The sequence below is a fragment of the Eschrichtius robustus genome, chromosome 3 (assembly GCF_028021215.1).
Source record: "Eschrichtius robustus isolate mEscRob2 chromosome 3, mEscRob2.pri, whole genome shotgun sequence".
In the NCBI taxonomy this organism is placed as follows: domain Eukaryota; kingdom Metazoa; phylum Chordata; class Mammalia; order Artiodactyla; family Eschrichtiidae; genus Eschrichtius; species Eschrichtius robustus.
In genome coordinates this window covers 113,159,231-113,184,560 of record NC_090826.1, presented here as the reverse complement: position 1 = coordinate 113,184,560, position 25,330 = coordinate 113,159,231, and the positions used below count along the sequence as shown (strand labels likewise).

The following is a 25,330-nucleotide window of genomic DNA, read 5'->3' as shown; positions in this document are numbered from 1 at the left end:
GGGGCGGTCCTCCAAGTATAGGAAGAGAAGGAGGGGAAATGCAGCCAGTGCCACGGAGAGGGCATGGTCTAGCGTTGAAGGGCTTTTATCCACTGAGTGCCAGGGAGGCGGAGCCGCCTGCGAGTGGCGGGTAAACCGGATGCTGGTTGTAGCTCGTGAGGCTCGGGAGAGCGAAGAATTGGGAACCAGTGGAAGAGATGGGGAATAGCTTTTAAAATTCCTCTTATCCCCTCTCGCTTATGGACTTCCTGCGTTTCACTTTTTTCTCTCAGCACTCTCCTAGGCATACTCCTTTCTTCTGACCTCCTCCATACTGCTCCCCCTCGTATTTCATTTCCGAACTCATCTGCCAACCCTCACCAAAAGCAATTCTGCCAGTTACTGAGTGGACGCTGAGGATACAAGGATGAACACAAAGTCCTAACCATAAAGCCAGTGCTCCTCTATGCCCGCAGATGAGACAGGTAAATTACAGTGCTATGTGATGTAAAGGGCTATTTTGGGGGTTTTTTTGGCTGTGCTGCGCGGCTTGCGGGATCTTAGGTCCCCGACCAGGGATTGAACCCTGGGCCCTCGGCAGTGAAAGTGTGGAGTCCTAACCACTGGATCACCAGGGAATTCCCTGAAAGTTCTTAAATATCTCAAATTCTTCCCCTCATCTCCACTTCTTATTGTCACTGCCTTATTTCAAGCCCTCAGAATTTTTTCACCTAGATTATTTCAGACGCCTCTAAACGGGTCTCTGAACTCTCTCAGGCCAATTATTTTTCCACAGTCTGCCAGAGTTACCTTCCTAAATCCAAATGTAGCTATATCACTTGCTTAATGTCCTTCAAACTTCCCCATCTTCTATAGGATTACAGTTAAATTCCTTAGAATGACATACAAGGCCCTGCAAAATTTGGACCTAGTTTCAACAACCTTTATTGTGATAGTCCCTCTCTTGAAAGCCAGGAGTCCAATTCTGTTTAAATGTTTTGTTCTGCTTTGTCTCCAGACCTTTGCAAATATATTCTCTGCCTCCTATCCTTCTCCTCCAATTCACTTTCCAACAGTTGGTTCAGATGTCATCTCCTCTAGGAAACCTAAATAGAAACACATTTATAACTCTACTTTCCCAAGCTAGGGTCTAGTCTACAGCTTTCTTACAGTGACCAGGGCACCGCTGTTTATAACACCTCTTGTCACACAGCTGCCAATATTTGTTTACAGGTCTTTCTCTTCCATTAGACCATCGGTCCCCAACCTTTTTGGCACCAGGGACTGGTTTCTTGGAAGACAATTTTTCCACGGATGGGGGGTGGGGTGGGGGATGGTTCAGGTGGTAATGCGAGCGATGGGGGGATGGTTCAGGCAGTAGAGCGACGGGGAGCGATGGGGAATGGCAGATGAAGCTTTGCTTGGTCGCCCGCCTGCCGCTCACCTCCTGCTGTGTGGCCTGGTTTCTAACAGGCCACTGACAGGACAGGTCCATGGCCCCGAGGGTTGGGGACCCCTGCGTTAGACTGTGAAGCTGTGAAGAACAAAAGCCTTACGCCTGCCACAATGCTAGACACATAGTGAACACTTAGTAAACGCTTGTTGAATAAGGGAAGTGTTCATGGAAGAGCAAGTGAACTACACTGCCCTCTTCACCCCTTAATTATTCTTCCTCTTCTATTTTAGGAAACTTTTCCTAAACCATTTCTGGCCAACTGATGTAAGCTCCATCTGATTATCCACCATCCTGGCTCCCCTCAGATATTTTACTTGAATATAGTTATCCTCAGGTTATTTTTTTCATTTCCCTTATTATTTCTCAATTCCTTCTATAGCGTCTCTAACTCTGCCCAGTTTGTCTCAAGGTCTCCTTCTCTTTCCTCATTTTTTAAATTCAGTAAATTTACACTTCTCATATATCATGTGTAAGTACGTAACATAAAGTTCTCAAAAAATTTCCCTTTCTTTGGCACCTGATTCTCCACCCCTCCATTTCTCAAACCTTTCCTCCAAGGCCATACTCCGCTCCCCCACCCACCCCGAAACGTGCGTAGCTTTTGCTCAGGAGGAAAGGTGGGAGCCCTTCTTTGCTGTTGTTAGGTTGCCGAACTGTTCTTAAAACTGAACTGTTTCACAGGCTATGCTTGAGAATCACACCTCACCACCAAGTCTCAAGAGGTTTGCGGAGCGGCGACATTCCGTAAACAACAACCCCTTCTTTTCAACCTCCAAACCTAACAAAACAAGCCACAGAAATCTCATGAAATAGGTAAAAGATCGAGGAAGGATACGGAAGGACACGAGGCGGGAAGGGGGACGGGGGACGCGGCCTGGTAATCCCCGACGACTCTCTCCCCGCCCCCATGAACTTCCGCCCTAGCACCTCCTCCGCTCTCACGGGCGGACTGCCGCGAGCTACGCGAGGACGCGCTGGCGTGCGCGGTCCTGGGGGCGGAGCCCAGGGGTAGCTGGGAAGCGACGCAGGACGTGCGTGCGTGCGTACGTGCTCGCTCGCGGTGGCGGCGGCGGATCGGAGAGGCCAGAGCCGGAGACCGAGCTGGGATCGGGCCCCGGGCGGGGGCGGTGCGAGCGGCGCCAAGCGGATCCTGGGGGCGGGGACGGAGCCGGGGCGGGCGGGACTGGAGCGGAGGCCGGGAACTAGGCGGGAGGTCCCAGGGTCTCGGGTTAGGGGGGTGGAGCTGCACTTCGTCGCCGCGGGGGTGCCGGGACTCCGGCCTCAGTGCCGCCGCCATCACGGACTTCCTGTGGGACAAGCGCACGGGCCTCGCCGCCAGAACGGTGAGCGCGCGGGCTGGCGGGCCGCGGGGCCGCGCGGAAAGATGGCGACCGCGGGGCGGGCGGGAAGAAGATTGGATTGGGGGCAAAGGGTCGGGGCGAAATTAGGAGAGAGGGAGGGCTGAGAACCGGGAAGTGGCAGAGGTGAGGAGTAGGAAGATGAGATGGAAGGTCGACCTACCTTAGATGTATTCTGGAGGACAGGTGGGGAAGTTGGGAGGGATCAAAGTAGGAGAAGGGGTGATGGAGTACGGATAGGAGTGGTTCCAGAGATGAGAAAGAGCAGAATATCAAAGTTGGACCAAAGCCGGAGACGGGGAAGACACCACTGTGTCACTTGGAGGATATGGAAAGAGTTTTTTACCCTAGGGGTTATTTCTGGATTTTCTGAGTGAGAAAGAGAAAGAAAAAGATGCACAAGTTGAGAAAGGTTGCAGGCTGGAGATCCTCTGGGGAATGTGGAGAAGGACAGCCTGTGAGGGACTTTGGTGGCAGTATGGATATGGTGAGATGACATTTGTGTAGCTGTGCTAAGCAAGGTTGGATTACCTGGGAGAATCTTGTGCTTGCATCTTCTTGGTTTCCTACAAGCCCTGTTAGGCCAGGAATGAATCAAATGCCACCGTCCTCAATTTGAGAAGTAGCTCAGAGTGGGAGCCAGATGTTGGAGTCATGCCTTTTCCACACCTAATCCTGCCCCCCCACAACAAGACTTCTGTCCCTGGGCCTATTTAATTGCTTTCTGCCCTCCTCTTCTCATATTCCTGGATTGTGACAGTGATTTCTCTCTGATTCTTTCCTTGAAGGAAAAAAAGGATTTGTGCACTATGCCATTCCAATTCCAATAACCAGAAGGTTGGCCAGTTTTTAGCCAACTGGTGCTGATATTAATTAAAAACCAGTTATTCTGTACTTAGTAAGCACAAAAGGGGAGGGGCTGGATGGGAAGCTGACTGCAGCTTGGAGCCACATGTATTTAAAACCATTCAAGGGGGATTTGGCCAGTGATGTGAGAAATGATTAAGATAGTTCAAGGGGCCAGACCCAGATCCCTGGAACTTGCTTATATTTGGTTTATACAACTATATGTAGAAACCTGGGAAACTGGATTCCTGCCTTCAGGACATGGATGGCCTATTTGGGAAGATAAGATACACTTTTAATGATTGTAAAACATTTGTGATAATAGTGTGTGGTAAAGCATTATTTTGTTGAGTTATGAGGAACTTAGCGTGGCACATATCTATCCTAGATACCAGCCAATGATGAACTGTTGCAGTCTTTATCAGTTACACAGTCTCAACTGTAATGAGCTGTGGCCCAGACCTGAGTGTCTTCATAAAGGCATGTTTGAGGGAAATCAGAATAGAGCAATGAGCTGAGTGGGGGGGAAGATTCCTAAAGTTTTTAGCTAGAGTTAGTAGGTGAATATATATACTCCATTAAGGAGGAATTGTAAGCACAGAGGAGGACTGAGGAAGTTGTGAGTGGTTTAAAAAAAAAGTAGAAATTGAAGAGCAGAAAGCAGCTTAGCATCTCTGGAGCAGCCAGTCCTTGGAGGGCACTTCTGAAAACTCAGAGCTCGCCCCACTATTGCTACTTTTCCTTCCCTTCCAGATGCCTCATCCTCGAAGATACCACTCTTCAGAGAGAGGCAGCCGGGGGAGTTACCACGAACACTATCGGAGCCGAAAGCATAAGAGACGAAGAAGCCGTTCCTGGTCAAGCAGCAGTGACCGGACACGGCGGCGCCGACGGGAAGACAGCTACCATGTCCGTTCCCGGAGGTGAGGCTTCAGGAAGAGAAACTCACACTTGGCCCACTCACTTATTCGTTTATTCAACAAAGATTTATTGGTTTCAAGCTAAGTAGCTGGTGGAAGGTTATGCTCAAAACGGATAACAAAATAACCCATTTACACTGGTGTTAAGAGCCTTATCATAGAGGAAGTATATAGTAAGGGGCTGAGGAAGCATCCAACAGGTTTGGTTGGAGTGGGGCAAGATGTGTAGTTCAGGGAAAACGTCCCAGAGAACGTGACATCTAAGCTTGTCTGAAAGACGAGACAAGTGTCCCAGACAAAGGGAAAGCAAGTGCAAAGAACTAGGGGCTAGAGGTAGCTAATGAGCTAATAGACAAGACAAAGTTAGGTCTCCATGGTTTTAATAACTTAGCAGCATGTTCAGTGGGAGGGATGGGTTAGGGATAGTTTGGAGCAAAGCTGGATATCAGTCAGGAATAGCTCAAAAAAGAAATGGCTGTTTATTCCATTGCATCACTGGAGGGGAGGAGGAGGCCCTCAGAGGGAGTTGTTCTGCTGGTGTTTTCAGAGGTTTTGGTGATGTGCAGGTGTGGGCATCCTCCTCTGTGCTTAGTTACTTCACTGCCCTGGGCCTTGGTCCTCACAGAGAGACTTGAGTGTGTGAGAGCAACTTTTCTAGCGATACTCCTTGTCCTCGGTGAGGGAGGACCTTGTTACATGGTATGACAAGGAATGTGGCCTGAACAGATACACTTAACGGGTGTTTGTTGTCCAACAGCAGCTATGATGATCGTTCATCCGACCGGAGGGCGTATGACCGGCGATACTGTGGCAGCTACAGGCGCAACGACTACAGCCGGGATCGGGGAGAAGCCTACTATGACACAGACTACCGGCATTCCTACGAATATCATCGGGAGAACAGCAGTTACCGCAGCCAGCGCAGCAGCCGTAGGAAGCACAGACGGCGGAGGCGGCGCAGCCGGACATTCAGCCGCTCATCTTCGGTGAGTGTCAGCCCAGGCCCTTCCTCTCCCCACTCTTCTTCAGCCCTCTGGGACCCTGGTAAGTGAGAAGTATCCTTGTTCTCATCTGAGCATTTGGGGCATGAACACTGAGGTGGGCACTGAGTCTGTCTACTCTCTTGGAAGCTCTCCGACTCTTGGAGGGCCCTGGAATCTGCTTTGGAGATTGATGGGCACAGAGCATTTGTGAGCCCCAGTGCCCTCCCTGGCATGCTGGGCTTATTGTGTTGGGAGCGGCTCCTCCACCCCCCAAGGCCTCCACTTTCTAATGGGGACCTTGCTTGTGAACTGCCTTTCTCCCCCAAGCCCTGGACTTCATGGCCCCATCAGCAGGTGGGCTTGGGTGGGGGCAAGGGGAGACCTGTGCCCGCCTGGAAGGGCATCGTGTAGAGCATGGGGTTGTGGGTGACATTGGCAACGACACCACTTCTCTGCTCTGCCCGTGCCTCTCCCCGTTCCCATTTTGGGTTTGGGGCCTTGGGATCATGCGCCGCTCTCTCTTCTCACCCCGATCCGCCTTACTGCATCTGACGTGTTCCCTTCCACTGTCCCCCATCATCGTCTGTCCCCCCTGGCTGGGCGCCTGTGACCGGTGACCCCTCCACCACCCACCCCGCCTCCCTCCGGCCCCCGCTCCGACACCTGGCTTGCTCCGACCCCCCCCGCCCCCCGACAGCAGCACAGCAGCCGGAGAGCCAAGAGTGTAGAGGACGACGCTGAGGGCCACCTCATCTACCACGTCGGGGACTGGCTACAAGAGCGATGTACAAGCCAAATCGTAACAATCCTATAGCCTGTAATGGTCCCATAGCCATCCTAACGTCCCGAGCCAACCCAAGTCACAGCCTCTTTTGCCTTTTCTCAGTGGTGTTGTTTATCTGGGTGGTTTGAGTTGCTGTTGAGAATTGACCTCTGCTGTCCACTCCCAGCTCTCACGGCCCCTGGGTTAAAGGTGGTGGGAATCATGCAGGGGTTTTCTTCCCCTGTGACCATCTGTATCTGTTCCCCCTTCCTTCATCTCCTCACCCCAGGTTGCTGTACCCTTTTTTCTTCGAACTCAGCTCATTCCCCACCTTCTCTCCCTCCCTCTCCCCGACCCTGCTCTTTTTCATTTCAGATGAAATTGTAAGCACCTTGGGAGAGGGGACCTTCGGCCGAGTCGTACAATGTGTTGACCATCGCAGGTAACTGTCAGCCCCCTCTGTACTACACACCTGGTAGCCATAAAGAGGTAGTGAGGGTTATCTGGGGCTTTTTTGCTAATGAGCCAGAGGTAGGATATCTTAATCCCCAGGCAGCCCTGTTCAGTCTGAGATGTTCTTGAGATTCCAGCAAAAGCCTCTCCTGCCATCCTATAGGGGCGGAGCTCGAGTTGCCCTGAAGATCATTAAAAATGTGGAAAAGTACAAGGAAGCAGCTCGACTTGAAATCAATGTGCTGGAGAAAATCAATGAGAAGGATCCTGACAACAAGAAGTAAGTGAGTGAAGGAGTATGTGGGGAGTCTGAGAGGCTCCACCCCTACACAGGAAAACCTACCCGACCTGTACTAGACAGGCAGGGGAGTTGTAGACCTTCTCATCCATCCATCTTTTGTTCATCATCTTAGAGTAGTAGAACATTAAGGCAGGAAGGGAGGGTCTGTGACATTCTCTAATCCTTTCCCCTTGTTTTCAGGGCAGTTAGATTGCTCTGCAGTTTGGCTCCGACCCAAGATGGCCTCAGTAGGGATATGCCCTGGAAATGGGCCTGAGACTGAGAATCAACATTTTCATCAAAAAATTAGTTGTGCTTTTAGTACCTAGAACTATGCTAATGAAGCCACAGACATTTATGTGTAATTTTTCTGTTCACACACATTCCATAATCCAAATGTAGAATAAGAGTATTAAGCAAAGACATAAGTAGGTATAAACATGGGCCCAATGATGGCTGATGGTGAGTGAATTTCAGGAGCGGGAGTTGGGGTCAGAATGCAGAAGTGGCACTTTGACAATTTATGGCCCACACTGAAGCCTGGTGCTTGGCAGCTCCTCAGCAAATAGAATTTTTTTTAACTATTTAAAATGTTGCAGGAAAATGGTTTGAAGTTTCACAGGTAGTACTTATCTCCTTGGGTCTGTCAGAAAGGCCACTGCTTAGCTGAACTGAATTTTCTTGGTGATAATAGCTGGCATGTTTTTATACAAGTATGTGGAATCAACAGCTATGCAGTCCCTCTTTGTTGGAGGGGTGGTGGGCAGATGGGAGCTCATCAGACATCCCCCTTCCCCCATCTCTCTTCCCAGCCTCTGTGTCCAGATGTTTGACTGGTTTGACTACCATGGCCACATGTGTATCTCCTTTGAGCTTCTGGGCCTTAGCACCTTCGATTTCCTCAAAGACAACAACTACCTGCCCTACCCCATCCACCAAGTGCGCCACATGGCCTTCCAGCTGTGCCAGGCCGTCAAGTGTGAGTGGGGCGGGCCGAGGCGGACTCTGGGGCAGCCCCTCCCTCCATTGGACCTCTTCTGTCTCAGTTGTGCACTGCTGAAGCCCCTAAACAGTCAACTCAATTATCTGCAGTTCTTCTGTTCACTGTCATGTTGACATCTCTTTCTCTTCTGACTTAACTCCTTCACTGATGTCCTTACCATCACTGATTGCTCTTACTCCACATTCAACCTAGCAGGAGCTGGAAGAGAAAGTGTTTGAAGTCAAAGCACCTTATTACCTCTTTTTTCCTTTATTCCCCTTCCTTGGGAAAGTGTAAGTCAGGCAGCAAGCACAAAGAGACAGAAAGATTCCTCAAGCTAGAGGTTTACATTTGTCTGAGCTGAGAGTGCTCTCTGTTCCCAGCAAACCAGGCAGGAGCAGGGAGTAGTGCAGCCAAGGGGCCAGGTAGGGACTAGTACATACTTCCTCTTGAGTCTTCATAACAGTACAGTTTCACAGAGTTGAATTCACAGGAGTCAGACGGACGCATGTCAAAGTCACTACAAAAATTCAACCCATAGGGATTTCCGTGGCAGTCCAGCGGTTAAGACTCCATTCTTCCACTGCAGGGGGTGTGGGTTCGATCCCTGGTTGGGGAACTAAGATCCCGCGTGTCACACGGTGTGGCAAAAAAAAAAAAAAATACAACCCGTAGCAAGCCATCTTTATACATTGGTTGAGAAGTACATGTATATCTGACGTTAATAAGTATAGGGCTTCTGACGTGGATGGACCTAGAGACTGTCATACAAAGTGAAGTAAGTCAGAAGGAGAAAAACAAATATCGTATATTAATGCATATATGTGGAACCTAGAAAAACGGTACAGATGAACCGGTTTGCAGGGCAGAAATGGAGACACAGATGTAGAGAACAAACGTATGGACACCAAGGGGGGAAAGTGGCAGGGGTGGTGGTGGTGGGATGAATTGGGAGATTGGGATTGACCTATATACACTAATATGTATAAAACAGATAATAAGAACCTGCTGTGTAAAAAATAAATAAAATTCAAAAATAAGTACAGGGCTTCTTAGACTAGGCATTTCATTTGGATGTAGAGCAGAAAGCAGCCTAGTGCTTCTGGACCTGCCTTCTCACCAGCTTTGAGCTAGGTGACCAAGCCGGGGGTCAGCTGGTACCAGTTAGCTCTGGCCACCTGGACCAACCCTGACCTGGCCTTCTCCTCTGCAGTCCTCCATGATAACAAGCTGACACATACGGACCTCAAGCCTGAAAATATTCTGTTTGTGAATTCGGACTACGAACTCACCTACAACCTAGAGAAGGTAAGATGGACAGGGTCCACCCCTTGGCCAGTGGGCACAGGTGGCCATGCCACTTTGCCTTTCTCTTAGCTCTTTCTGTCCTCCCTTCTTTCTCCCCCATTTTCTGCTCTGGCTCTGACTGAGTAAAACTGCAGTACCAGAATAGATGGAAGGGGAGAGATATAAGACTTAAATTGGAAGAGAATTTGGAAAAAGAACCTCAGTTAACTTTCCAGTAGAGTGAAAATGCATTCAAGGTTCTTGGTTTGGGCTTCCTTCTCTTTCTGTAAGGAAAGGTCAGCTCCACTGACTAACTGGAGATCATGGAGATCTCAGCTAAGGAAGCTATTCCTCACTTTGCTACCTGCTATATATTTTCACAAATACTGTACACTAGTCACTTGGGTATACTCTTCAGATGCATAGAGACTTGCATGATATTCCACAGTTATTCCTAAATCTTCTTCCTCCCCCACTCCTAAAGTAGTCTGCTGGCTATGGGGGCGGCTGTAAAGCAGAAGGCATGTGTGGGAGCAGGCAGGAGGTCAAAGTTGTTTTTTTAAGGCTCAGAAGCACTTTAGAGAATAGTGGTAGAAGCTCGGTCTGTTCATTCTCTTAGTCTCGGTGCAGAGGTTCATGTTCTTCCTGCTTTGCTCCTAGAAGCGAGATGAGCGCAGTGTGAAGAGCACAGCTGTGCGGGTGGTAGACTTTGGCAGTGCCACCTTTGACCATGAACACCATAGTACCATTGTCTCCACCCGCCATTACCGAGCACCAGAGGTCATCCTCGGTAAGGGGGGAAGGACAAGGTTGTCCAAGTATGTGAGGGGGTGTGGTGGTGAGGATAGGGCCCCCTGAGCCTCACAGTACCTTTTCCTTCCCATTCCTACCCAGAGTTGGGCTGGTCTCAGCCTTGTGATGTGTGGAGTATAGGCTGCATCATCTTCGAATACTATGTTGGCTTCACCCTCTTCCAAGTAAGTGGTGGGGTGTTTTATATGACCACTAGGTATTCTCCTACCTAATTTCCTTGTCTGCTGAGGAGCTGCCTGCTCACTCCACATTGCTTATCTTCTTGGCGGCTAGACCTCAGGATCCCCTCTCGGTCCCATGCTCAGTTCTGTCTTTGTTTCCCAGACCCATGACAACAGAGAACATCTAGCCATGATGGAAAGGATCTTGGGTCCTATCCCTTCCCGGATGATCCGAAAGACAAGGTGAACCTCGAGTGGGAGGGACTTAACCCTTTTCCTTTTCTCTCCACAAAATTGGTCTCTATCACATCGTTTTCTTTTTTCTTTGACACCTGCCCTCCCCTCAGCTACTCTTGAGATGGGGGAAGAAGGGAATCATCCCACAAAAAGAGGAACCTCCTGATTCCTCAACTTCCCCCTTCCCCTCTAGGAAGCAGAAATATTTTTATCGGGGTCGCCTGGATTGGGATGAGAACACATCAGCTGGGCGCTACGTTCGAGAAAACTGCAAACCACTTCGGGTGAGCCGGGCTGGGAATAAATTGTGCCCACCACCCAGAGGTCACTTTCTTCTTAAGGTGTTTTGCCCCTGGAATGCATTTCACAAGCAGAGGGTTAGGAAAGAAGGGGAGGAAAACTGAAAGAAGACATCTTTTGTTGATAGGAGAGAGATAAGAGGGAGTGGTTTTATGGAGGGAATGAGGTTAGACAGCCATGTTTTTCTTGAGCCAACCAGAGATGAAAGCAATGTCCTGGATTCTTTAGGTCAGGCAAAAAAGAATAAACTACCTTTGAAGAGGTTACATTTTATTGAGGAGCTAAAGAAGATTCATGAAGTTGACAAGGATATACAAGTAGAACTTTCAAAGAGTACGAAGGAATAATTGTGCTAGTGGGAAGGTAGGGTGAGCTGTGACATCAGAAATGGTCACGGTGTGGTCATTCATAATGGTAGCAAGCAGAGCCGTGGTCCTTCAGGATTGAAATCTAGGGCCTTGAAGAACGCAGGGTTTGTAAGGCATCGTGCCTCACCTTTTTCCTGCCCTCCACCACCAGCGGTATCTGACCTCAGAGGCAGAGGAACACCACCAGCTCTTCGATCTGATTGAAAGCATGCTAGAGTATGAACCTGCTAAGCGGCTGACCTTGGGCGAAGCCCTTCAACACCCTTTCTTCGCCCGCCTTCGGGCTGAGCCACCTACCGCCAAGTTGTGGGACTCCAGTCGGGATATTAGTCGGTGACGATCAGGCCCTGGGCCCCCCTGCCACTCTAACAGCAGTGGGTGTCCAGTCCAGGACACTGGTGCTTTTTTATACAAGAGAACAGAGCCGGAGCCCACTCCTTCCTACTGGCTCCCTATGTACCTGTGGATATGTGAAATAGTGTAAATATGAAAGAACTTGGACCTATCGCTTCAACCCCTGCCTTGTACATAATGCTATTCCATCTCACACTTTTCCCACCCTCACTTGCCCCTTCACAGTTGAGTTGGATGGGGGCAGAATGAGGTAACCAGATGGCATCTATCCCATGTTTTATAAGGAATTTTGTACAGTCTTTGTGAAATAAAATGACGTGCTTCATCTGACCCCCATCCCTGGAGTTTGAGGTTTGGGGGTCCTGGGGTGGAGGGATGAGAAGATTGGCAACGAAGGGAGTCCCATCTTACCCTCCAAAATTAACCATAGTCAGGTCACCAGTTTACCTGTCTGGTTTGTCTTGGGAGGAGAGTGATGGGTGGGTAACATTTCTTGACGGTGATAAGGGTTATCTGGAATGATAAGGTTTGGGAAGGAGGTTCGATTACTGTAGCTCTTAGGCTGGGCCCCAGGATAAAGCCACAAATCCAGATAAAAAAATGTGCTCAACTGGGCTCCTGGGAAACTACCACCACCGGTCGGAAGACCCCGGTCGTATGTCTCGGAAGACTCGGAGGGACAGGGATTCTGACGCGAGGCCTGCTGGGAGGTGTAGTTCGTTAATTGAGGGAAATCACGTGGGGAAGGGGCGGTACTTGGCTACCGAGACTGAGTTAGAGGTGTCACGTGGGGCACTTCCCTCTTTGCCTTTGACCGAGACGCAGGCGCAACCCTCCTGCTGCTGCGGGGATCCTTGTGACCCTTCCGGTGTGTAAAGCCAATCCGTGCACAGAGAAGCGGGGCGGACCGAGAGGAGCGGAGGGAGCTCTGAGAGCCACGGCCGCCGCCACTGCCGCGGCAGGGGCGTGGAGGGCAGGGGGCGGCCCAAGCCGAAGTTGCAAACATGGCTCAAAGCAGAGACGGTGGAAACCCCTTCGCCGAGCCCGGCGAGCTTGACAACCCCTTTCAGGTGACTTGCGCCGGCCTCTTTGGGGCAGCTGGGGTAATTTCTCGAGTCTAGAGGGTCGGGCTAACTTGTATTCCCGTTCGTGACATTTGATCCGAGGAAGGGCCGCCACGTGGGAGTGACGACTACTCCAGACCAGTGAGCATCCTGGGGGGGCGGGCCCTGCCCCTTAAGGAGCTGGTACTGGCAGTGTGGCGTGAAGGATTGGGGGCAAATATGGGGACAACAGCGTGGGCCCCAAGCTGCAGTCCTTGGAGCCACAGCAATTGAGAAGAGGCCCCTGTGAGTTCCCCCAGAGGCACCAGGTGCCAGCTGAGCCCCAGATCTTTGCCCACAGGACCCAGCTGTGATCCAGCACCGACCCAGCACACAGTATGCCACGCTTGACGTCTACAACCCTTTTGAGACCCGGGAGGTGAGATTCTGGAGAGCACGGGCGGGCGAGGAAGGGTAGGGTATGCTAACAGGCCCACTTTGTTGGGGTATAGGGGACTTTTTTCAACGCAAAGGAAGAAACACCGTGATCTTAGCTCCCTGAGAGAGACCAGTCTGCCATGGGATGCCTAATCCTTCTAAAGACACTAAGGCCAAGGATCCATCGGTTTGAGCTCTAAATGTCAGTCTTGGGAGGACCTGGAGTCTGGCAGGGCCTGATGAAGACCCTGTCTGGGGAGCCTTTTTTGAAGAAGAAAAGGGATGGGGCCGGTTGGAGTTGCGGAGAAAACAAACTATGTTTAGATATACAGTTAGAAAACAAGGGATGAAAAAGACTAGACCTGTTTGTCTCACTGCAATAGAAAAAGGTAAGAGTTTTTAAAAGTTTAAGGAGGTTGATACGGTAGATAAGTGCTTTGAGTCCTGGCTAAGGAACTCGATGTGAGAGGTTATGAGGGCTGCTGCAGGTTGTAAAAGAGTTCTCTGATACAAACACAAGAACTAGCTTTCTAACAACTGGGGGAGGGGCTGCCACCTTAGGTAATGAGTTCTAGGTCTAAAGGTATTCAAGTAGACTCTAGATTCCTGTGTTATGAACGACTAGATGATCCCTAAGGTTTTTTCCAAACTCAACAGCCACCACCAAGCTATGAGCCTCCTGCCCCTGTTCCGATAGCTCCACCCTCAGCTCCCCCTTTGCAGTCTTCGAGAAAGCTCAGCCCCACAGAACCCAAGAACTATGGCTCCTACAGCACCCAGGTAAAGGGGGTGTATGGGTAGGGGTTGAGGAGAGGGGCCAGCCCTGGGTTCAGGACTCACATTGCCCTCTGCTCATACTGGTCAGGCTTCAGCTGCAGCAGCCACAGCTGAGCTGCTAAAGAAGCAGGAGGAGCTCAACCGGAAGGCAGAGGAGTTGGACCGGAGGGAGCGAGAACTCCAGCATGCTGCCCTCGGGGGCACAGCTAGTAAGTGGATCCTTGATAGGGTTGGGGAGGGCATCTGACAGGTTCGAAGTCTCAAAAAAGGACCTCAGAGCATGGGCACTGGAGCCAGATTGCTGAGTTTGAATTTGGGTGCTATGTCTTATTAAGGGTGAGCTCTTAGGCAAGTTATTTAATCTTGAGTGCCTCAGTTTCCTCACTTGTAAAATGAGAATAATGTTTGTACCTGTTTGACAGGATTGTTGTGAGGGTTAAACAAAGTCATCTATACAAAATGCTGGGCACAGTGCTTAGAAGTTGTAAGTCATAATAAACACAAGTCCTAATAAACACTCAGTATTAAAATAACTTTTGCCACTTGCCCTTGTTTCTTTGAACCCTCAAATTGGAAATAGAAGAGAGGACCGGAGGTGAAAGGAAGGGGGAGTGATTTGTTGGTCTCTGTCTCACTTGTGAGATCCTCCTGCTCTTTTTGTGCCTTACAGCTCGACAGAACAATTGGCCCCCTCTACCTTCTTTTTGCCCAGTTCAGCCCTGCTTTTTCCAGGATATCTCCATGGAGATCCCCCAAGAATTTCAGAAGACAGTATCCACCATGTACTACCTCTGGATGTGTGAGTAGTGAGAAGCCTTTTTGAAGGAAGAGTACAGGTAGTAACTTGTACATCTTTCTTTTCTTGGAGCCCACTCACCCAGAACGAGACACTTCACCTATCCTCAGCATTTGAGTTTAAGGCTCATTTCTCCAGGAATCTTACTGGATTACTCCTTTTATAGTATTTAGAACTTATTCTCCAGCCTTCTAGCAAATGTATATTCTTGCCCTCTCCCCCTTCCCCTTGTCCTTATGCATAAACGTATTCTGAATCATTTAAACGTCTGTGCCAAGGGGATCACACATGATTGAGATTTGCTAGCTCTGTCTCCCCTACTGAGGATCCTATGAAGGCAGAAGCCGCCTTCCTTTCCTTACTCTGCCACATTTGGTGAGGGCTGTGGGGTGGGCTTCTAGGGAAAGGAGCTTTCATTGACCCATCATCCTGTTCCTCTAACCCTTAGGCAGCACTCTGGCTCTTCTCCTGAATTTTCTTGCCTGCCTGGCCAGCTTCTGTGTGGAGACCAACAATGGCTCAGGCTTTGGGCTCTCTATCCTCTGGATCCTCCTTTTCACCCCCTGCTCCTTTGTCTGTTGGTACCGCCCCATGTATAAGGCTTTCCGGTAAGAAGGGGGAGTGGGGATGATGGCAGGGAGGGGACTTGGATGGGTCCCATTCTGCTTCTCCAACGCTAATTCTTTGCCTACACTTCCCTTTCTTTCTCTTTGCAGGAGTGACAGTTCATTCAATTTCTTCGTTTTCTTCTTCATTTTCTTCGTCCAGGATGTTCTGTTTGTCCTCCAGGCCATTGGCATCCCAGGTTGGGGGTTCAGGTCTGTGAGGCTGCCATCTACCTTCACCCCTTCCTCCCACTCCTGTAGACCAAGTCAGCCTTGGGTACTGGCATAGGAGTTGTTCAGAAAAAGGAAATGTGGTTTTTATCCTTGGGAGGTGCTAATTTAACCAGAGAGACAAGATGTCCTCCATGATAGAGAGCCCAGACACAACTCTCAACAGACGTAGATTAAGGGAAAGATGGCTGTGGTCAATCTGAAGAGGCTTCCTGGAGGAGACATGTGTAACCATGGTTGGAGAAGAGGAAGAATCCTCAACAGAAAGGTCTGTTTGGAGTGAGGATGTCTGGAAGAGCTTGGAGAGCTGGGAGCTGATCGTTCAGGAGCTGGGATTAAACTGTGAAGAGAGTAGGTGTAGTTTGGGATTGCGGTGCATGGAAAGCTGCCAGACTGACAGGAAAACGGCCCCTGGTGGGAAGACATAACCAGCAGAGAAGCTGGGGGGACAGAGACCCAGCTGTGAGCAGCCCCTCTTCACTTCCACATACTTTCCCCTCCTTACAGTGGCTGGATCTCTGTTCTGACGGTGCTGAAGACCAACACAGCTGTAGCTGTGCTCATGCTGCTGGTTGCCCTGTTCTTCACTGGCATTGCTGTGCTGGGAATTGTGATGCTAAAGCGGGTGAGGGGCTGTAGGTGGGGCCAGGAGAGTGAGATCATGTGTCCCTAGGGGCATGGGTGGAACATTCAGGAGCAACTGGGGAGGGCCAGGCTGACGGATGGGTTCTCAGCTAATGGACCTGGGAGGTGGGTGTTGTGGGGTATGTGTGGGTGTGGGTTGGTAGGGAGCCACGAGGGAAAAGCTAGAGCTGCAGGCTGGTGAGTGGTGGTGATGGCGTTAGATTGGAGTGGGGTAACAGTGGCCAGAACGTGCTGTAAAGTCTATACCTCTACTTGCAGATCCACTCCTTGTATCGCCGCACAGGTGCCAGCTTTCAGAAGGCCCAGCAAGAATTTGCAGCTGGTGTCTTCTCCAACCCTGTGGTGCGAACCGCAGCTGCCAATGCAGCCGCTGGGGCTGCCGAAAATGCCTTCCGGGCACCGTGACCCCTAACTGGGATGCCCTGGCCCTGCCACTTAGGGGAGGTGACCTAGCCCCCATCCCTGAGGTCTCTGGGACTTGATGAGACGTCACTACTTGATGTCTTCACTATAGTGCCCCCAGTCCCACAGCCATGACTGCTGAACCTGACTTAAGGGTGTGGGGAGCCCAGTGTGACCCAGTCACTGCTTCCCTCCCACTCCCCTTCCCCCAATCAGGCCACACTGCTGCCACCTCTACACACCCCAACCCAGCTTCCTTCTGCTGTGCCAAGGCTGTTGCTTCGGTTATTTAAATAAAAAGAAAGTGGAACTGGAACACAAATCACACCGTTTCCGGAATTTTAATGGGAACTAGGCCTTATGGAAGAGAAAGTGGAGGAGACTAGAATGGAAGCAGAATGTGGACTCCAGAGGGAAGGTCTGACCTGGCCTTAGTGTAAATGGAGAGCTCTCAGGGATGGGGCAGCAGAGCCCGATGATGGCAGGCGCAGGAAGAGGGAGGGAAGTCCACGGTTGGGGTGGAATGGTTGGGGTGGAATCGCGGAGCTGCCAGGGAGCCCAGCTCCCTATCCCTCTCCATTAATGACAGGGAAGGAGCCTATACTTCTGCTGGGAACACAGCAGGCCGAGGGGCCTGAGAGGCTGGGTGGGGCTCAAGTGGGAGCCGAAAGCGTTGCTAGCTCCGGCGGCCAGCTCACCCTGCAACCCTGCCTCCTGCTCCCTCCCTCCCTCTCCCTTTCTCCCTCTCCCTCCCTCCCTCCCTCCTTCCCTCTCCCCCTCCCACAGGGTCTCTGGCGGGGACTACAACTCCCGGGGTGCACCGCGCTGGCCCTCGCACCATGCCCTTCCTCCCGCACCATCCCATCCCCATCCCCCGCCTCCAGTCCCGGACCTGCTGCAGCCGAGCTGGGGGAGCGGGGGTGTGGTGGGCAGGGGAGCGGGGCTGGCGACCCAGGAGGCGGCGGCACCGCCGCAGCCTCTCCCCACCAGGCAGCCTCGGATCCCACTGGACACTGAGGGCACACCGACCGCGCCTCTAGAGTCACGCCGCCTCTCCCCTCTTCTCTAGACTTCTTTCCCATCCTTCTCGCCTTCACCCTTCCCACCCTTCCCTGGGTTCCGGACCGCCGCCCTCTCTTCACTCCCGGACCGGCCCTTCTCGGCGCCTCTCTTCTCTAGGGAGATGCGATAAGCCGGTGCCCCCGCGTCCTCATCGCCGTCCCGGGCACGGTGCCCGTCCAGTGCCCGTGGTGGGGAGGGAGCACTCCGGGGCCCCTCCGTGACGCCCCTCCCTTGGCCCCCTCCTCAGCTGGAGTCCCTGGGCCATGGCCCAGGGGACCCAGCCAGGGGGTGGGGTCTAGAGCGAGGGGCGTGGAGAGGAGGAAGGACGAGGCCTTGGGCGCCTCTGAGATGCTCCCAAGCGTCAGGGGGAGCCGAGCGAGGCTTAGGCAACCGGGCGGCAGGCATGATGCCCTCGCCTAGTGATTCCAGCCGCTCACTGACTAGCCGGCCCAGCACCCGGGGCCTTACCCACCTCCGCCTCCACCGACCCTGGCTGCAGGCTCTGCTCACGCTGGGGCTGGCTCAGGTGCTCCTGGGCATCCTGGTGGTCACCTTCAGCATGGTGGCCTCATCTGTCACCACCACCGAGAGCGTCAAGAGATCCTGCCCGTCTTGGGCTGGATTCTCGGTGAGTTGGGTGCACAGTTGTTGGGTGGGGGAGGCTCCTCGGGCCCCACCCCTCCACACCAGCTGCCAGTCCAAATCCTGGCCTCTCCTCCCTCTCCTGGTCCTCCTCCTCCTTACAGAGCTGGGTGCACCCTGTGGTGAGGGGCTCACTCAGGTGCCTCCCCTGTCAGGCTGAGCCTGTGCCCACTCTATCCCCAGCTGGCGTTTTCCGGGGTGGTTGGCATTGTGTCTTGGAAGCGGCCGTTCACTCTAGTGGTAGGTGCCAGGGTCTGATGCCCACGGGGAGGCAGGTGCCTAGCACCTGAGGGGATGCCTATTTATGCCCTCGAAAAGGGAATTGACTCTCCCATTCATGCTGTCCAGGCACAAATGTCTGTGAAGGAGGGTGGCTCCATCTGCGGTACAGAGTACTCTTGGGGTCCCAGCCCTGAGTCTGTGCCCTGTTTCCCCCAGATTTCCTTCTTCTCCTTGCTTTCGGTGCTCTGTGTCATGCTCAGCATGGCTGGCTCTGTTCTCTCCTGTAAAAACGCTCAGCTGGCCCGAGACTTCCAAGAATGCATCTTGGTGAGATTTGAGGAAAGAGAGCCTGAGAGTGCTGGTTGGGGGAGGTGTGCAGGACAACCTGGACTTGTCCTGATTCAGGCTGCCTCACCCTCTCCACTCCCACTCAGGACGGAAAGGTCTGTGTGTGCTGCCCTCCTGTTCCTCTACTGCGGCCCTGTCCAGAGTCAGGGCAGGAACTGAAAGTTGCCCCTAACTCCACCTGTGATGAAGCCCGAGGGGCCCTCAAGGTGAGCATGCACCCCCCCCCGTCCCCCCCTCCGCCATTCCTTCCTCTCCCGCCATCTTCCTGGTTCTCACCCTTCTGCCTCCTCCTGGAGTCCTCACAGGCCCCGAGTATGTGGGATTTACTCCACCCCAGGCTCCTCTCACATCCCTCTCTCTCTCTTGCCTTCCCCAGAACTTGCTCTTTAGCGTCTGTGGGCTCACGGTTTGTGCCGCCATAATCTGTACTCTCTCTGCTATTGTTTGCTGCATCCAAATCTTCTCCCTGGACCTTGTGCACACGGTGAGTGGGGAGCCGGGGTCAAGGCCAAGAAGGTGGGATGCGGGCAGGGTGTGTATGCTGGGATTGGGCTTGAGGGGTGATGGTTACAGTGCTGGCTTTTGAGCACCAGGGGCTGTGGGTCACCTATTAGGCATGTCTGTTGCAGGGTTATTTAGGGGGTCCAAAGGAAGGTGAGGAGGGAAATGACAGGGAGTAAGAGAAGTATGTGATGCCAGTCTGGGGGCATTGAAGAGTGGGACTAAAAGTTGGGCGGAGTCAGGAAGGTCTTAGATGGGGGTGGGGATAATGGGTTGATGTTCTGGTGGGGACAGAGAACAGATAGTGATTCTGGGTGCAGAAAGGTCCATGCAGAGGAGGACTTTCTAGATGGGCAGGGCAAGAGCTGAAGGTCTTCTGCTGGGGCGGGGTTAGAGGAGGAACTGGTTTTGGCAAAGGGGCCAGAACTGAGCTTCTTGGAGGGGGTGGGGCCAGAAAATGTAGATGAGAGAGGAGTTTGGGAGCCAAGGAGCTGTATTCCCAGAAACCAAGTTTGCTGACTTGCTTGCTCCCCAGCAGTTGGCCCCTGAGCGCTCAGTCTCAGGTCCTCTGGGGCCTCTGGGCTGTACATCCTCGCCCCCAGCCCCTCTCCTACACACCATGCTGGACTTGGAGGAATTTGTACCGCCTGTGCCCCCGCCGCCCTACTATCCCCCAGAGTACACCTGCAGCTCAGAAACAGATGCACAGAGGTGAGGCCAGGTGGAATCTGTGGGGAAACTAAGGAAGGCGACTGGGGCTGAGGCCGGGGATTGGTGGGGAGAGATTTTTTTGGAATAGGAGTCCTTTCCCAGGCTTTGACCCTCTCCCTCATCCTGCCAGCATCACCTACAATGGCTCCATGGACAGCCCGGTGCCCTTGTATCCTACTGATTGCCCCCCTTCTTATGAGGCCGTCATGGGGCTACGAGGAGACAGCCAGGTGAGAGCAGGGCTTGGTGTGGGCTGGGGAGTCAGAGATAGAGCCTGAAAAGCTGGGTGAGCTGCTGTCACTGGATAAAGATAATACTAGCTCTCATGATCTTTATAGCACTAGCACATTCACTGTCATCTTTGATCTGCCTGAGAGCTTGGCGAGGTGGGTGGGGTAAGAACTATTATTTCCATTTTACAGATGTGGAAACTGAGGCCCGCATAAGTGACTTGAACAAAGTGACAAAGCTGGACTGGAATCTAGGTCTCCAGAGCTCTGTGCAGCCTATGGGATGGCCTAATCAGTGTGTAGGGCTCGACCCTTGACCCTTGTGTCTTCTGCAGGCCACTCTGTTTGATCCTCAGCTTCATGATGGCTCCTGCATCTGTGAGCGAGTGGCCTCCATTGTAGATGGTGAGCAGAAAGTGGGGAGGGTGGACAAGGTCTGGGATGCCTGGGATAGCAGAGCTGGGTGTGGGGGGCAGAGGGGGAGAGACGAGATCGAGTGGGTGGTTAAGGGACAAATGAGGGCTGGGGCTTCTTGCAATCCTGGGCTTAGCTGTCTCCTCTGAGATAAAACTGGAGGCAGGATGGCCCGCAAGAGGCTGGGCCTGAGAAAAGAGGAACCGCCTGCGCGGCCAGGCTGGTGCTACCCGGCAGCCCCTACCACCCACAGTGTCCGTGGACAGCGGGTCTCTGGTGCTGTCAGCCATCGGTGACCTCCCTGGGGGCTCCAGCCCGTCGGAGAACTCGTGCCTGCTGGAGCTGCAGGGCTCCGTGCGCTCCGTTGACTACGTGCTCTTCCGCTCTATTCAGCGCAGCCGCGCCGGCTACTGCCTCAGCCTGGACTGCGGCCTGCGGGGCCCCTTTGAGGACAGCCCCCTGCCCCGGCGGCCCCCGAGAGCTGCCCGCTCCTATTCCTGCTCTGCCCCCGAGGCCCCACCCCCGCTGGGTGCCCCCACAGCTGCCCGAAGCTGCCACCGGCTGGAGGGCTGGCCGCCTTGGGTGGGACCCTGCTTCCCCGAGCTGAGGCGGCGGGTCCCCCGGGGAGGCAACCGGCCGGCTGCAGCCCCGCCCCCCCGAGCCCGGGTTCGCCGCTTCAGCGATAGCTCAGGTTCCCTCACCCCACCGGGGCACCGGCCTCCTCAGCCGGCTCCCCGACCACCGCTGCTGCTGCCACGGTCCCACAGTGACCCGGGCATCACCACCTCCAGCGACACCGGTGAGCCGCCACAAGATTCAGGAGAGGGCAGGCACTGGGAGTTAGAGGGCCAGTGATACCCACCAGGATTTGGGACACTGTTGAGGCCCCTGGGGAGGAAGAATGGGTGAATTCACTCCTGCAGTAGACACTTCTTATGTCACCTCCTAGAAATACATCAATAGCTTAGTGGCGAAAAGAAGAGGATTTGGTTTTTGGAACGCAGTCTCACAGTTCCCAGCTTGGGCTAGTTACCTACCCTCTCCAAGCCTCAGTTTCTCACCTGTAAAACAGGTATAATAACAGTACCTCACCACAGGTACTGTGGAGTTACTGAGGAGAGATGCAGGTCAAGTGCTTAGCCCTGGCACAGAAAGTGTTTGTCATTACCGTTATGTGCCAGGTACTGGAGAGGCTGCAGCAGGGCACGATAGCGCCTTAGTCCCTGATTTGGTGGATTGTACCATCTAGTTGCTGGCGGACCTGAGCAGAGATGATGCCCCCTTGGTTGGGAATGGGGTGTGGAATCTGGGCTTGAGTTCTCAGGAGGGCCGTGAGATTGGCGGGCGCATCTACTGAGCGCTCCCACTCAGTCCCTGTCTCTGTCTTCCTTCTCAGCTGAATTCAGGGACCTTTATACCAAAGTGCTTGAGGAAGAAGCTGCTTCCATTTCCTCTGCAGATACAGGTGAGGCATATGGTTGGTGCCCAGGGGGCAGTGGGTAGGGGAGTGCTGCCTGGCCTTCTCTGCACCTCCCATTCCACCCACTCTCCCTCTCTCTCTCTCTCTCCAGGGCTCTGCTCTGAAGCCTGCCTCTTCCGTCTAGCCCGTTGCCCTTCCCCCAAGTTGCTACGTGCTCGCTCAGCTGAGAAACGGCACCCCATGCCCACCTTCCAGAAGGTCCCCCTGCCCTCGGGCCCTGCACCTGCCCACTCCCTGGGGGACCTGAAGGGCAGCTGGCCAGGCCGGGGCTTGGTCACTCGTTTCCTCCAGATGTCTAGGAAGGCCCCAGACCCCAATGGGAATGGAGCCCATGGACATAAGCAGGTAGAGTGAGGGGATCCAGTGAAGACACCCAGGAAAGCCTGGTGCTTCAGGTGGGGCCACACTGATGCTCTTTCCTGTGGCCCCATCTAGGTGCCCCGGAGCCCATGGGGCCGGCCAGGCCGAGAGAGCCTCCACCTTCGCAGCTGCGGCGACCTCAGCTCCGGCTCCTCCCTGAGACGCCTCCTGTCTGGCCGCAGGCTGGAGCGTGGCACCCGCCCCCACAGCCTCAGCCTCAATGGGGGCAGCCAGGAGACTGGGCTCTGACCTGGGCGTCCTCCCACACTGAACAGATCCAGATGAATGCTGGGGCCACAGGCACCAGCTGGTTGGGACCAGCAGCCTCCAGCACCCCCTTGCACTGGCTGACACAAAAAGAAACCTGCTGAGCACCCCCAGAAGTATCCCTTTCCCTCCTACCTCTAGGGGCTCCTGCTGCTTGCCTCTGCCCCTCCAGCCTGGGGAGACCTTCTGTCCTGCGCTGCATGGGTGTTCAGGCTGTGCGGAGAGATGCCCCTGCTTACAGCGTTGGAGGAGGAAAATAAAGCCCTGTTCCTCCAGCATGAGAGTAACTCTCTCTGATTCACCACGGGCCCTGTGGCCAGGGCAAAGGCATGTCCCGGTTGTTCAAGCACAAGGGGCTGTATGCCTGTGCAATGGGGTGGTGAGGCATGAAGGGTCAGAAAAATCTGGGTGGCCTCTCAGCTCTGCCACCTTTAGCTGCATGATCTTGGGCAAGTTATTTAACCTCAATTGCCTGATCCGTAAAACATTGTGAGGACGAAAGTTTGTAAAGCTCTTAACACACTAAGTAAGGCTTCAATAAATTTCAATTTTCCCTTCTCTTCTGGATCATTCTTTGTCACCTTTGAAATTTGTTCTAGCATCTCTCATAGTTATGAAAACTCTCAAGACGCTGATATCTGTTTCCAGCTACCACACAATGTCTCTGCCCCTTTTCATAGCCAAACGTTTTTTCTCTTCCTTCCTTCCACTCTTGAACATCCATTCTCTCCTCACCCATTCCCATCAGGCTCATTCCCCTACCTCTCCCCAGGCACTGCTCTTTTTTTTTTTTTTTAATTTTTTAATTTTAATTTTAATTTTATTTATTTATTTCTGGCTGTGTTGGGTCTTCGTTGCTGCACGTGGGCTTTCTCTAGTTGCGGCGAGCGGGGGCTACTCTTTGTTGCGGTGCCTGGGCTTCTCATTGTGGTGGCTTCTCTTGTTGCAGAGCACGGGCTCTAGGCACGCGGGCTTCAGTAGTTGTGGCTCGCGGGCTCTAGAGCGCAGGCTCAGTAATTGTGGCGCACGGGCTTAGTTGCGCCGCAGCATGTGGGATCTTCCTGGACCAGGGATCGAACCTGTGTCCCCTGCGTTGGCAGGCAGATTCTTATCCACTGCACCACCAGGGAAGCCCCCAGGCACTGCTCTTGACAAATTTTTCAGTAAGCAAAAAAGTTAAGACCCACTGGCCAATTCTCTGCCTGCATTTCACTTGACCTCTAAGAAGCATTTAACCCAGATAATCAGCATCTTTCCTCTTGAATTTTTCCCTTTCTTGTCTTTGAAAACATCATACTCTCCTAATTTTTCTCCTACTTTACTGTCTTGGTATCATTTGTCAGAGTTCACACCTCTGCCCAACCGCTTAACACTGGAGGGCTCCAGGGCGCTCCCCTTGGCCCTCTTCTTTTTTCTACCTCCAGTCTGTAAGTGGCCCTATCAAGATCCATGGCTTTAAAGGCCATCTATGTGTTCGTGGATAACTCTCTCCTTTACCTCTCCATGAGCTCCAACCTCCAATTTGACATCTCTGCTTGGATATTTAATGGGCCTCTCAGACTCAACATGGCCACAGTGGAACTCTTGATTCCCACCCCAGCACCTGTTCCTCTTCCAACATTCCCATCTCAATAAGTGGCACCATCACTCACCTAGCTGCACTTTCCATAAGCTTGGGAATCACACTCATTTCTTCTTTTCCCTCATCCAACACATCTGATCCTACCCTGAATTCATCCATGTCTCACCAGCTACCTAGCCCTAGTCATCACCCTCTCTCCCACCCTCTTGATCTATTTCCATTCTTCCAACAATCCATTCTCCACTCAGCAAAGTGATAAGAAATCATGTCATATTAAAGTTCTGCCTAAATGTACTGGCTTTCCACTGTATTTAGAATAATCTCCAAACTCCTTATGAAACTATGGTCAGGTACAACCTGGTCCACTCTGCTTCAGCCAAACTGCGTTGCACAAGGGCCTTTGCACGAGCTAGCTATTCACCAACACGAAACTCGGTGCCCTGTATCTGTTGCTTTCACCTAATTCGGGTCTTAGTTCCATTCTCACGTTTTTGTTGAGCACTCCCCATTCTATCATACCGCCTTGTTTTGAACACCTATCACTATCCAAAATTATCTTGTTTTTGTTTTCTGTGTCGTCCCACAGAATGCAAGCTCCTGAGAGCAGGGGCTTGCTCATTGCACTGGATCTAACACTTAGTAGGTCCTCAGGAAATTCATTAAGTTATTAAAAGGCAGAGTGGGGCCTTGTAAACAGCTTGGAGACCCTATGACTTTGGGGATAGCCGTGGGGCCCTACAGGAGAGGAAGGGGGTAGGGAGAGGCACTGCCCATAGATGGCGTCTGGCCGCAAGGCTTCTTGAATAATTCACCATCATAACAACCCAGCTTCAGGGAGGGAGAGTTAGGGCGCGGCCAGAACGACAAAATGAGGTAGCAGGGAGTGGAGATTGGGATTCCCAACGGGGCAATTTCTGGGCACTGAATGTTCCCTATCCTGAGGCTCCCAAAGGAGGAAGCTCAAGAATCCACCTCAACTTCCGTAAGCTGGACTCATTGAGGGACTTCAATCTCCCCCATCCCTTAGGTTGTGC

General features: G+C 52.6%; 3 protein-coding genes across 9 annotated transcripts; all 3 read left to right on the top strand.

The window, feature by feature from the left end:
- Positions 1 to 2,534: 2,534 nt before the first annotated feature.
- On the top strand, positions 2,535 to 11,870 carry CLK2 (CDC like kinase 2). 5 transcript variants are annotated; one of them, XM_068540951.1, is made up of 13 exons: positions 2,535 to 2,778; positions 4,393 to 4,562; positions 5,320 to 5,545; positions 6,243 to 6,327; positions 6,681 to 6,747; positions 6,922 to 7,038; positions 7,851 to 8,017; positions 9,234 to 9,328; positions 9,968 to 10,097; positions 10,202 to 10,284; positions 10,445 to 10,524; positions 10,712 to 10,802; positions 11,338 to 11,870. In XM_068540951.1, exons 2-13 carry the CDS (start codon positions 4,393 to 4,395, stop codon positions 11,521 to 11,523), a joined length of 1,497 nt encoding a protein of 498 aa, XP_068397052.1. In that variant the 5' UTR covers positions 2,535 to 2,778; the 3' UTR covers positions 11,524 to 11,870. The 5 variants fall into 5 exon arrangements, with proteins under 5 accessions (XP_068397052.1, XP_068397051.1, XP_068397050.1 ...); XM_068540950.1 differs by having other exon boundaries at positions 2,536 to 2,778; positions 6,240 to 6,327; XM_068540949.1 differs by having other exon boundaries at positions 2,539 to 2,778; positions 5,317 to 5,545.
- Positions 11,871 to 12,337: 467 nt separating this feature from the next.
- On the top strand, positions 12,338 to 16,799 carry SCAMP3 (secretory carrier membrane protein 3). Its single transcript, XM_068540953.1, has 9 exons — positions 12,338 to 12,610; positions 12,945 to 13,022; positions 13,679 to 13,801; positions 13,887 to 14,007; positions 14,469 to 14,597; positions 15,043 to 15,202; positions 15,311 to 15,412; positions 15,938 to 16,055; positions 16,334 to 16,799. The coding sequence occupies exons 1-9, from the start codon at positions 12,545 to 12,547 to the stop codon at positions 16,478 to 16,480; spliced, it is 1,044 nt and encodes a 347-aa protein (XP_068397054.1). The 5' UTR covers positions 12,338 to 12,544; the 3' UTR covers positions 16,481 to 16,799.
- A 572-nt stretch (positions 16,800 to 17,371) lies between these two features.
- Positions 17,372 to 23,242, top strand: ENTREP3 (endosomal transmembrane epsin interactor 3). Of its 3 annotated transcripts, none has more exons than XM_068538243.1 (12): positions 17,372 to 18,167; positions 18,365 to 18,421; positions 18,620 to 18,730; positions 18,838 to 18,957; positions 19,128 to 19,235; positions 19,791 to 19,963; positions 20,094 to 20,193; positions 20,529 to 20,598; positions 20,861 to 21,406; positions 22,004 to 22,072; positions 22,179 to 22,432; positions 22,523 to 23,242. In XM_068538243.1, exons 1-12 carry the CDS (start codon positions 17,943 to 17,945, stop codon positions 22,694 to 22,696), a joined length of 2,007 nt encoding a protein of 668 aa, XP_068394344.1. In that variant the 5' UTR covers positions 17,372 to 17,942; the 3' UTR covers positions 22,697 to 23,242. The 3 variants fall into 3 exon arrangements, with proteins under 3 accessions (XP_068394344.1, XP_068394343.1, XP_068394345.1); XM_068538242.1 differs by having other exon boundaries at positions 19,788 to 19,963; XM_068538244.1 differs by lacking the exon at positions 18,365 to 18,421 and having other exon boundaries at positions 19,788 to 19,963.
- The last annotated feature ends 2,088 nt before the right edge of the window (positions 23,243 to 25,330 follow it).